At 36.7% G+C, this 12,112-nt stretch overlaps 1 protein-coding gene across 3 annotated transcripts in view; it reads right to left on the bottom strand.

Moving 5' to 3' along the window:
* The window catches only part of LOC106086282 (neurobeachin-like protein 1), a 296,682-nt gene that overhangs the window by 27,276 nt on the left and 257,294 nt on the right, over positions 1-12,112 (bottom strand). For all 3 annotated transcript variants that reach the window (XM_059360778.1, XM_013250890.2, XM_013250899.2), the window contains 8 exons: positions 5,265-5,408; positions 4,932-5,204; positions 4,743-4,857; positions 1,960-2,128; positions 1,771-1,895; positions 1,198-1,505; positions 955-1,116; positions 770-888 (listed from right to left, as the gene is read on the bottom strand). In XM_059360778.1, the coding sequence (XP_059216761.1) occupies positions 770-888; positions 955-1,116; positions 1,198-1,505; positions 1,771-1,895; positions 1,960-2,128; positions 4,743-4,857; positions 4,932-5,204; positions 5,265-5,408 (1,415 nt within the window). The remainder of the gene's footprint in view (positions 1-769; positions 889-954; positions 1,117-1,197; positions 1,506-1,770; positions 1,896-1,959; positions 2,129-4,742; positions 4,858-4,931; positions 5,205-5,264; positions 5,409-12,112) is intronic.

Here is a 12,112-nt window from a genome sequence, read left to right as displayed (position 1 = left end):
GGTTCATATACTCCTGGTCGGGCAACATGCCCGTTCGAGTGATTTGGAAGCGCATCGCTGCCCCCGAAATATAATACAAAATTTAGATATCAAAATCCCAAACACATCTTGTTAGTCATTTAAATGCCAGATTCGTGCACTACAGTCAAATACCTTTCATAAAAGATCAAAATTATTCTCACCGGGCAATATGCCCGCCCGAAGAATTTGAAATGGGGCGCTCCTCTCAGACACATAATCTAAAATAACGATGTCAGATTCTTACAGTACTTCAAGATATTTTTCTTTTTAGATTCAAAATGGCCTGTTCGATTCGCATGTGATTGTGTGTGGGAAATTCCCCTAGACATATAAACCAAAAATAAGATATCAGAGCCTTAAGGAAAAGATTCATACTATGCTCTCAAATACCTTTTAGTTGAGTCTTATATCTTCCTGATTGAACATCGTTTGGGGGTTTTGGGATTAAACACATTTAACCAAATTTGCATGACATATTCGTATTCTACACTCAAATGCTTTTCATTTCAGACCCATATTGTCCTGATTGGATAACATGCCCGCCCGAGAAGTTTGAGGTGGGGCGCTCACCCACACATAACCGAAAACTATACATTGGATTTTCTTTCTTTCTTTACTTGAATTTCCTATAAAGATTTTTGGAAAATTTTATTTTCGCAGGATTTTTTCGCAAAATTAAATTTTCATAAAAAATATTGAGAAAAGTTTGCATAATGGTAATGTAATGCGTGTTAAAGAAAGTAGTTACCTTCCACAGCCTCTCTTTCAACAGGATTGGTGATTTTATCCAAATCCACAGCTCCTTCATAGGAGCAATAGTAAAAAACATTTAAGGCTTCCACCGCTTTGGGTCCTTTTTGTTTATAGCTGAAAAGACAAAAAAAAAACACGAAATGTTGTAACATTTTTCAAAAGTTTTTGCTTAAAACTTACCCAAATATCAAATCAATCCAATGATGAAGATTTTGACTCACATATTCCGATTCTAAGGCTCTTCTATGTATGGCTATGAACTCTTCGGGCGTTGTTGCCCAAGGTGGCAGTATAACATCATCGACCTTTTCTTTGGTGATTTGTAAATGACCCAAATCAAAGCTAATCAAGGGACGGACAAAGAAAATTGCTACTATTTATCTATCTACTATTATCGAATAAAGTTATTAAAGTGCTTTATACTTGTTCATATTTTTCAAAAATTCAGGAAAATAGAAAAATTCCGGTATCAGTTCTTTGACATCGTTGGGATTATCCATGAGTAGTTTCCATGTCTGTGGTATGGAATGAAATTGACGATCGGCCACATCAAAACGCCCACTTTGCAATTCAATATGCAATGAAGTGAAGGGCTCCACACGCAACAGATAGTGTAGGACTCCAGCTGAATTTGAGTAATGTGTACCATAATGAAATTTGGGTATGGCTCCCGAGGGATCCTCAAATGAATCATATTTCGAACGAGTTTCAGCTTCATTTTTGGGATTAATCTATGAGATAAATACAAAAAGGAAAAGGAAAATTGAAAAGTTGAGTAAAACTGAGATAATATAAAGGAACTGCAAATGTTTTTGCTAAGGGCACCCACTCACGTGCAGTGGAAATTTTTCTGCTGGCTAGGAGTGCCTTGAGTGAGGGCCTTTATGCAATGAGTTCATTTGAAACCCTATTCTGATACTGTTTAAAAACTATTGGCAAATGCTCAAAATGAAGGTAAAGCTTTACTTTTTTGCTTTTTAAGTTCTTTATACTCACCACACCTATAGGTTTGGATAAGTCTCTAAATGATTTAGGATCTGTCAGATCTAATATATCACTTGTGTAGTCGGCTAAAATCCAAGGGAAGACTGGGTATTGACTTAAATCGTTATACGAGCGACCTGTAACAAAATGATTTTCGGTTTTGTGTTTCAAATTCAAATGTTGATTTCATTTGTAACACACCTGCAATTGTGTTCAGATACATGAGATATTCAAAATTTGATATCTCCCGATTTAACCATCTCTGTGTTAAACCGGATGTCTTCAATAATTCCGCTGGTGATCTACCGGAACCATATAAAATATTTGGTGGTTGTAGACTGAGGATTTTCGAAAATATTTTATTACGAGTCTGAAAAGAAATTAAGGAACAAAATTATTTAAAAATTGAGTATTAAAATTAAAATACATTTCAAATTTGCCTATGAGTATTCCATTAAGGAACATAAACATATCAGTGAGTGCTGTCCGATTTAAGTTTAGGTTTAAGGGCCTTTAGTGAAATACCATGCTACGAAAATAGTATATGTATATCGCTTGATAGTATTGAATTCGCTCGGGGGGTTTAGGGTCATAAACGTTTGGGTATTTGATATACTCTATTCTTCAAAGTCTTTATTTCAGCCCGATATTGTCATGATGTCCGATTTGGGGGAAAATATATCTCAGCATCGTTCTCGACTCTCAAATATTATTTATTTGAACCCCATATTGGCATTGGCCTCTAAATTGGATATAAAATTCCTTTTTGTATTCCAAACACCTTACATTTAAACCCTTATTGCAAAAGTCAGCAAATATTTCCAGTTTTGGGGTATGGACCCTAAAAACTATCAATATCGAGATCCACTCCCTTTAATACACAAATTGTCATGGTGAGCAAATCCATCCCATTTGGGGGTTGTTATGGGGGTGGGAAGTCCCCTAGGCAGTTGGTTCGAATTTTGATATCAGATTCCTGGTCTACTCCCAAATACATTTCATTTGAGCCCCATATTTCCATAGTCGCAACCATGACCGGTTTGGGGAGTGTTTTGGGGGAGGCGAGGCCGTTCAGTGACTTGGCCCAGAAATTATATATCAGATTCGTGTTCTACTGTAATATACCTTTTATTACAGCCCCATATTGAAACAGTCAGCGAATACGTTGTACATGGGTGGTGTTATGGCAGTGAGGTGCCCCATAGACACTATTTCCCGAATATTGATATCAGATTCCTGCTTTACTCCTTAAGATCTTTCATTTGAGCCCCATATTGCTATGGTCGTAAAAATGTCCTCTTTTGGTGGTGTTTTTGGGAGGGGCGGCCTTCCAAACACTTGGCTCCACATTTGGATATGGCATTCGCATTCTACACTCAAATACCTTTTATTTAAGCCCCATATTGCCATGGTCAGTAAATAAGTCCTTTTTTGAGGGTGTTTTGGGGAAGGAGTGGACCCCCAGAAACTTGGTCCAACATTTGGATGTCAGATTCGTATTATACTATTCTACCTTTCATTTGAATCCCATATTGCCATGGTCGGTAAATATGTCCGATTTTTGGGGGTTGGGGTGGTCTTCCTAACACTTGGACCGACAATTGGATATCAGATAAGTTTTCTTATCCTAAATACCTTTTATTTGAGCCCCATATTGTCGTGATTGGTCTAAATATATATTTGGTAGGTTTTAGGGTGGGGCGGCCCCCCTAGGTACCCCATCCGAAATTTGGGTACCATAATTTTATTTTTAGGGTACTATAAGAGAGCACACAAAATTTCGCTTAAATCGCACCAACCATCACCGAAATCTGGCGTTTTTGAAAATTAGGGCAAGGGGGAGGGTCCGCCCCCCCTTTAGTTATCAAAAAATGTAGTACCCTATTTTTACCACGGGATCATTATGCACCATCAGTGAAAATTTCATTGAAATTGGTTCAACCGTTTTTGAGTCTATAAGGAACACACAAACACACAAACAAACAAACCGACAAACAAACACAAATTGATTTTTATATATTGGGTTGCCCAAAAATAATTGCGGGTTTTTTAAAAGAAATTAAATGCATTTTTAATAAAGCTTAGAATGAACTTTAGTCAAATATATAATTGCCATTTTGTTCGATAACCTTTTGCCATCTTCCTGGCAAATTTAGTATTCCACGCTCATAGAACTTCTGGCCTTTATCAGCAAAAAACTGAACCAAGTGCGATTTTATAGCCTCATCATTGCCGAAAGTTTTACCATTTAAGGAGTTCTGCAAAGATCCATATAAATGGTAGTCTGATGGTGCAAGGTCAGGGCTATATGGTGGATGCATCAAAAGTTCCCAGCCAAGCTCACTCAGTTTTTGGCGAGTGACCAAAGATGTGTGCGGTCTAGCGTTGTCCTGGTGGAATATGACACCTTTACGATTGACCAATTCTGGTCGCTTCTCCTTGATGGCTGTATTCATTTTGTCCAATTGTTGACAGTAAACATCCGAATTAATAGTTTGGTTCCTTGGAAGCAGCTCAAAATATACCACACCCTTCCAATCCCACCAAACAGACAGCATAACCTTCTTTTGGTGGATATCAGCCTTTGAAGTGGTTTGAGCTGGTTCACCATGCTTGGACCATGATCGTTTTCGACTAACGTTGTTGTAAACAATCCATTTTTCATCTCCAGTTATGATTCGTTTTAAAAACGGATCGAATTCATTGCGTTTAAGGTGCATATCACAAGCGTTGATTCGGTTCGTTAAATGAATTTCTTTCAATACATGTGGTATCCATATTAAAATTGACGACAAACAAACAAATGTAAACAAAATTTCGCGCACTTTTTTTCTAAAGCAAGCTAAAAGTAACAGCTGATAACTGACAGAAGAAAGAATGCAATTACAGAGTCACAAGCCGTTGAAAAAATTTGTCAACGCCGACTATATTACCGACAATTACTTTTTGGGCAACCCAATATGTATAAGAAGAGATATATTTACCTTTGTGGTGAAATTCAAAAAATAGCTGGTTTGATCAACTAAAAATATTTCCAAAGCACTTCTACGCAAATTATATTTTCGCAAATGAACTTCACGAATTTTGTTAATTGAAAACCTAAAATTGACAATTAAATAGAAATAAATGGTAACGTTTTGGTTAAAATTCCAAAACGAAAACAAAACACCGACCTGAAATCATGCTTTGAACCATCTTCCGCTGGTGGACTCAAATCAATGAAGGTAAATAAATTTTGATTTACTTCTATACGCCCCTTTACTTTGGTCATCAAGGTTATCAATTCACATTCCTGAGATATCACCAATTTCTCCAAGGTATTATCTTGCGCCGATTGCTGTTCAATGGTCAAGAGTAGATCGTCTTCCAGTTGGGAATTTTCATCGTTGGATAAGAAGTCACGCACCACCACATTTTTAATGGTTGAATCAAATTCAGGGATTTCTCTGAAATAGTAGTTATGGGGCAATAGGAAATATTATAGGTCCCTCAAGTTATCTACTTACTTGGCATCGTAATGATTTGTTGCATTATCACGTAATTTTGAGGCATTTTCATGGGTATTGGGATATAATTGGGGTTCTAGTTTTAAACGCATTCTGGCCACATTTTCATGATTTGACAGAGTCCAGTATTCTTCCATGATATTACTGAAATAAACAAAAAAAAAAAAATCTAATTAAAATTTAAACTAATTTGACAGTTTAAGTTTGTATTTTTTAAAATTTTATTTATGAAACTGCTCTTGTACCACCCTAATAAAATATTACTTTGCATCATCCTCATTACATACACGTTAAACAACCTAGAATAATAGTCATTGACGACATATCTTTGCCTTTGACTTGCAAATGAGGAAGGCAGCATAAATCGTTACATAAGACCTGCTTTTAGGCACTGGATAGACAAATAAGCCGTTAAGGAAAAACAAGTCACTTTGTCCAAAAACCTTTTTCTGTTTTATATGAGATGGTAATGTAGGGTATAAACTTGGTTAATTTTTTAACAAGCGATAAGAGAAAATAAAAAATTAAACTTTCAAAACATTAGTAGCATTGAAATGTATATTTATATTTGTGGGTAGATGGGTTCTTTCATAGATCTGTACCTCCACACGGAAAGCTTTCTGAAAATGTCCAGAAACAATGTTCGTTTACCAAAATTTCTAAGCAGCCTACTACTTTTAGTCTTAGATCAACTATCTTATGGTAATGCCAACTGACAACCATGGATTAGAGGCAAATGTGAAAATGCACATAAACTTCATAGAGAAAGAGGCCTTAATTCTAGGTTGAGGTGTCGGGCCTGCCTAGACCTTCTTAAGAGTCCTACACTGATAGAAAAAATATGTTGCACCAGACGTTGTTGTAAATATTGTAAACAAGCGTGGATGATTTTTTGGACAAGCGCTATTTTTTCATGCACCGATCGTTGTGAACATCATCGCTACAAAATGTGTATGTATACCAACCTTAAGTTCAACCTTAAAACATTGTTTGTGCATAGGCGGCTATGGTGCAATGTGGTAAGACGTTTGTAAACATTCATTGGAATGGATAGATTTAGGTAAAATTTCTAATTTGCCAATAAACTTACGCATCAAATGTTGCAATATAAAATGATTTCCCACAATTATGAATGTATCGATACTTTGAGTAAAAGTTTAATTAACTATTTTTTAGAATAAGGCACCTCAGTGAATTCAAGTACGTAGGCGAACTTATTTGAATATGTGAAGGATAGACTGTTATGACGGTCACAATGACTGAGATGTCTGTTCTAGCCAGTGTTCTAGATTAGGTCACATAGTTTTGGAATGCTCAAAGCCTCCTCATTGTGACCATCTATCTTTCGTTGCTCTTCGGCCCTGTTCCTGAAAACTTAGCTTAAATGTCGCTAGAGGTAGCTTTCCTGGAATGTGTATGATAGTTCCTAGTCTCGCAAGCCCGTCCGCTTTACAATTTCCTGGGTATCTCTGTGGCCCGGCACCCAGGATGGGTGAATTTTGAACTGTTCAGTCATGTCGTTGAGAGATCTGCGACAGTCGAGGGTGGTTTTTGTGTTCAGGAATACATTCTCCAGGGATTTAATGGCTGCCAGGCAGTCTGAGAAGATATTTATGCTGGTTGTCGTTATGATAATTCCACCACTTCCTTAATTGCAAGGATCTTCGCTTGGTACACACTGCAGTGGTCGGGTAACCTCTTCGACAAATGGCACGTAGGCAAGAGCGATGACTTGTCCGCCCGGCGCAGACGAACCCCTCCTGGCGCACTCGTCCGCCCTCTCATTTCCTGGAATCCTCTCATGTCCAGGAACCCATGTCAGCGTTATATCGTGGGCTCGGAGCCTATCCAGGGATTCCAGGGAACAATCCGTCACGCATCTCGACCTCACCATCTTCGATCCCAAGGCCTTGAGCGCCGCCATACTGTCCACATAAATGCGGAGTTTCGAGGGCGGTAAGCCCCTTGCCAGAACTGACAACTAGGTTGGGTAATAAATGGGGCAACACTTTTTTGAATATACGTATAGCCGAGGATCCTATGAATTAGAAAAACCGGGATTCGAAGCTAGATTCGTTTAGTCAACTATATCTTCAAGTTTTTCTAAAACAACATAAAAAATTGAAAGTCATCCGAAATTTATTATTTTACGATATGAAAAACTATGATTTCCCCTGAAGCAACATTTGAAAAATTAGTTCAACGCCTGAAACAGATAGGTTTAAAATTTCAAGGTCATATGACTTTTGACGAAAAATTGTGTACAAAAATTATCCAAAATCATACTATTGGGTTGCCCAAAAAGTAATTGCGGATTTTTCATATAGTCGGCGTTGACAAATTTTTTCACAGCTTGTGACTCTGTAATTGCATTCTTTCTTCTGTCAGTTATCAGCTGTTACTTTTAGCTTGCTTTAGAAAAAAAGTCTAAAAAAAGTATGTTTGATTAAAGTTCATTCTAAGTTTTATTAAAAATGCATTTACTTTCTTTTAAAAAAACCCGCAATTACTTTTTGGGCAACCCAATAGTTTGAAAAAGCAAAAAAAGACATGTTCATAAAACCTACTACAACTATGTTATATGTCTTAAGACCATTTTTTCTGGAATATAAAAGGGAATTTTATAACCTTTCGAATGTTATAGCTTGAAATTTTAATTTTAAATTAAACGACACTTTTGAGGACAAATTCCCCACTGTGCTTTATCAGCGTACGCGACCACACCTTTTCCTTCCAGAGACAATACTATATTGTTAATGGCTATATTCCACCTTGAGGTGTTCCTCTGCTGACCCATCTTTTCAGATCCACAGATCCCAAGCCAGCTGTAATGCATCTTTTAGTAAGTAAGTCATTAATTAACTTTCTTATGGTAGAGTTGATGCCTAGAAACTCCAACTCCTTCATGAATGATGCCGGTTTTACATTATTGAAAGCACCTTCAATGTCAAGAAATGCTACCATTGTATATTCATACACCAATACATACTAGCAACAACTGTTTTTACTCGTTTATGTGTAGCGAAGAGCGTGCTAACTGACAAGATATGGAAACTACAATTTGCACAGTGGACTAAATGTCAGAAAAGTGGAAAGAAATCCATAAATTTGGATCTGTTAATATATACAACATTTATAGAGGAGAATATGATTTTGTTGGCTTATATTGCAATGACAATTATCATGGACTGCGAAATACGGTGTCAAACTCGAAAACCCAGCTTTTAATCTACAGAACAGATTAATTCTTTAGGTAAATTGGCTACCACAGAACGTTTGTTTCATCAGCAGTACTCAAAAGAGATTCCAAGCGACTTGATCTAATGCGCTTCTTCTCCGATTTCTGGCACCTAATTTCGACCACTTTTCTTAAAAAAATATTTCTTAGCTGCTAGGACTTATAATCCATTGTAGCCTTCATTGTGAAACAATCAATTCAAAACTTTAAGTATCAACATTTAAAGTTCAAAACTTTACAGTTTGTTAACGATACTGAAAATTCTGTATTCACGTTTCAAACATTTTGACAAACAAGTGTTCAAATGACAATACTAAACCAAAGACTTAATTATACCATATTCAAAAAAAAAAATGGTACAAAAATTGCAAATTCTGTCATAAGGAAGTGTTGCTGGGATTTTAAACAAACAAAAAATTTGTTATGCTGTTGTTTTTTTTTTTTGTTTTGTCTTCCTCAGGAGCAATTGGAGCAGTTAAATTTATTGTAGAATAGTTTCACGTTGGCGATTGCAATGACAATTGCCGCAGCGTCACTTCAAAATTCAAATGACAGTGGGTGAGCTAAATATTTGATTGGGCACGAAATACGAATTAAAATCGACCAAATCGAACGAAAAATGTAGAAATCGCCAACATCAGCGAATACCAAAACACCACACCAATAACCGCCAGCAAATGTCGTGGTAGCCGTCGATGAGTATTTATTTGATGGAGGTTTTTTTCTGGGCAAGTGTTAAATACGATGAGCTTGGAATGGTAATTATTGGCAGGCGTTGAGTTTACTTGGCTGCTTCGCGTCTTCACTTTCGTTGGCCAGCGAGTAAATAATGCGTTCGCCGCACTACACAAAACGACAAGGCCTTCTTGTCAAAATTTATGCGAGCATATATGAATGCAGTTGCTTGTATGTGTTCATGCGTGTGTGCATTAAAGAGTTGTGGCCCCAAACCTCATCATTGCTGCTAATATGGTCATATATCGCGCATCGTCTTACCCGATATACGTGCCAAGAATTTTTCTACGGCCAAAAATATTGAAAATTTGGGGTTTTTAGGCAGCAGCGCTGTTTATACCACTATTGTGGTACAGGGTATCCTAACTTCTTGCATTTGTTTGTAACACCATGAAGGAAGAGCGACACACCCATTGATAAGTATACCGATTGACTCAGAATCACTTTCTGATACGATTCAGCTTTGTCCGTCTGTCTGTCTGTCCATGTCAATTTGTGTACAAAGTACAGGTCGCAATTTTCATCTGATCGTCTTAAAATTTGGAACAGGAATACTATTCGGCCTATAGACGAAGCCTATTGAAATTGGAAAAAATCGGTTCAGAGATATAGCTCCCATAGATATATGTTCGTTTGATTTGCAGTAATAATGGTATAAAATGGTCATTTGTTAACCGATTCTCTGAATATTTTGGCAGAAAAGATTCTCTCTTGACTCTCGACATTACTTATGAATTTCATTGAAATCGGTTCAGATTTAGATATAGCTGCCATATATGTATATCGCCCGATTTTAACTTTTGGAGTAACAGCAAGCGCATTTATTGACCAATCTTACTAAAATTTTGCACAACGCTTTTCTCGATGGCTACTACAATATCTGAGAAGTTTGCTCGAAATCGGTTCAGATTTGGATATAGCTCCCATATATATGTTCGTCCGATTTGCAGGAACAATGCAATAAAATGGTCATTTGTTAACCGATACTCTCGAAATTTGGCAAGAAGGATTTTCTCTTGACTCTCGACATTACTGTTGAATTCCATAGAAATCGGTTCATATTTAGATATAGTTGTCATATATGTATATCGACCGATTTTATCTTTTGGAGTCACAGTAAGCGCATTTATTGACAAATCTTGCCAAAATTTTGTAGAATGCTTTCCTCGAAGACTTCCACAATATCTGAGAAGTTTGCTCGAAATCGGTTCAGATTTGGATATAGCTCCCATATATATGTTCGTCCTATTTGCAATAATAATGCAATAAAATGGCCATTTGTTAACCGACACTCTCGAAATTTGGCAAGAACGATTTTCTCTTGACTCTCGACGCTACTGCTGAATTTCATAGAAATCGGTTCATATTTAGATATAGCTGTCATATATGTATATCGACCGATTTTAACTTTTAGAGTCACAGTAAGCGCATTTATTGACAAATCTTGCAAAAATTTTGTAGAATGCTTTCCTCGAAGACTTCCACAATATCTGAGAAGTTTGCTCGAAATCGGTTCAGATTTGGATATTGGATATAGCTCCGATTTTGAGAAACATTGCAATAAAGTGCTCATTTGTTTACCGATACTCTCCAAAATATGGCAGGAAGTATTTTCTCTTGACTCTCGATATTACTTATGAATTTCATTGAAATCGGTTCAGATTAAGATATAGCTGCTATATATGTATATCGCTCGACTTTAACTTTTGGAGTCACAGCAAGCGCATTTATTGACCAATCTTGTAAAAATTTTGCACAACGCTTTTCATGACGACTACCACAATATCTGAGAAATTTGCTCGAAATCAGTTCAGATTTGGATATAGCTCCCATATATATGTTCGTCCTATTTGCAATAATAATGCTATAAAATGGCCATTTGTTAACCGACACTCTCGAAATTTGGCAAGAAGGATTTTCTCTTGACTCTCGATATTACTGTTGAATTTCATAGAAATCGGTTCATATTTATGCCATATATGTATATCGCCCGATTTTACCTTTTAGAGTCACAGCAAGGGCATTTGTTGACCAACTTTTGCAAATTATTTAAAAGCGCTTTTCTCGACGACTACCACAATATATGAGAAACTAGGTCGAAATCAGTTCAGATTTAGATATAGCTTCCATATATATTTTCGTCCGATTTGGACTAATATTGCAATAATGTGGTCATTTGTCAACTTATACTCTCAAAATTTGGCAGGAGGGATTTTCTCTTGACTCTCGACATTACTTGTGAATTTCATAAAAATCGGTTCAGATTTAGATATAGCTGCCATATATATATCTACCGATTTTAACTTTTGAGTAACTGCAAGCGCATTTATTGACCAATCTCGCCAAAATTTTGAACAACGCTTTTCTCGACGACTACCACAATATCTGAGAAGTTTGCTCGAAAAAGAGTCCAGCTTTAGATATAGCTCACATATATATGTTCGTCCGATTTTGAGAAATATTGCAATAAAGGGCTCATTTGTTAACCGATTCTCTCGATATTTAGCAGGAAGGATTTTCATATGACTATTAAGCGCATTTATTGACCAATATTGCCACAATTTTGCACAACGCTTTTCATGACGACTATCACAATATCTGAGTTTTGTTTGCTCGAAATCGGTTCAGATTTAGATATAGCTCCCATGTATATGTTCCTCAGATTTTGGGTAATTTGCAATAAAGTTGTCATTTGTCAATCGCTTTTGAACATATTTGCTCGAAATTTGATAACGGATTTGATAACCCTCTGAAAACATCCGCCGAGGTCCTTCAAAATTGATTCAGAATTGTCTATAGCTCGCACATTGTACTTATAGGGTAAGTGTAAGGTATTATGCAGTCGGCACCGCCCGACTTTTGCCTTTCCTTAATG

This window comes from Stomoxys calcitrans, chromosome 1 (genome assembly GCF_963082655.1).
Source record: "Stomoxys calcitrans chromosome 1, idStoCalc2.1, whole genome shotgun sequence".
Lineage (NCBI taxonomy): Eukaryota > Metazoa > Arthropoda > Insecta > Diptera > Muscidae > Stomoxys > Stomoxys calcitrans.
The sequence above is the reverse complement of the archived record's forward strand: the minus strand, read 5'-3'. Positions and strand labels throughout refer to the sequence as shown.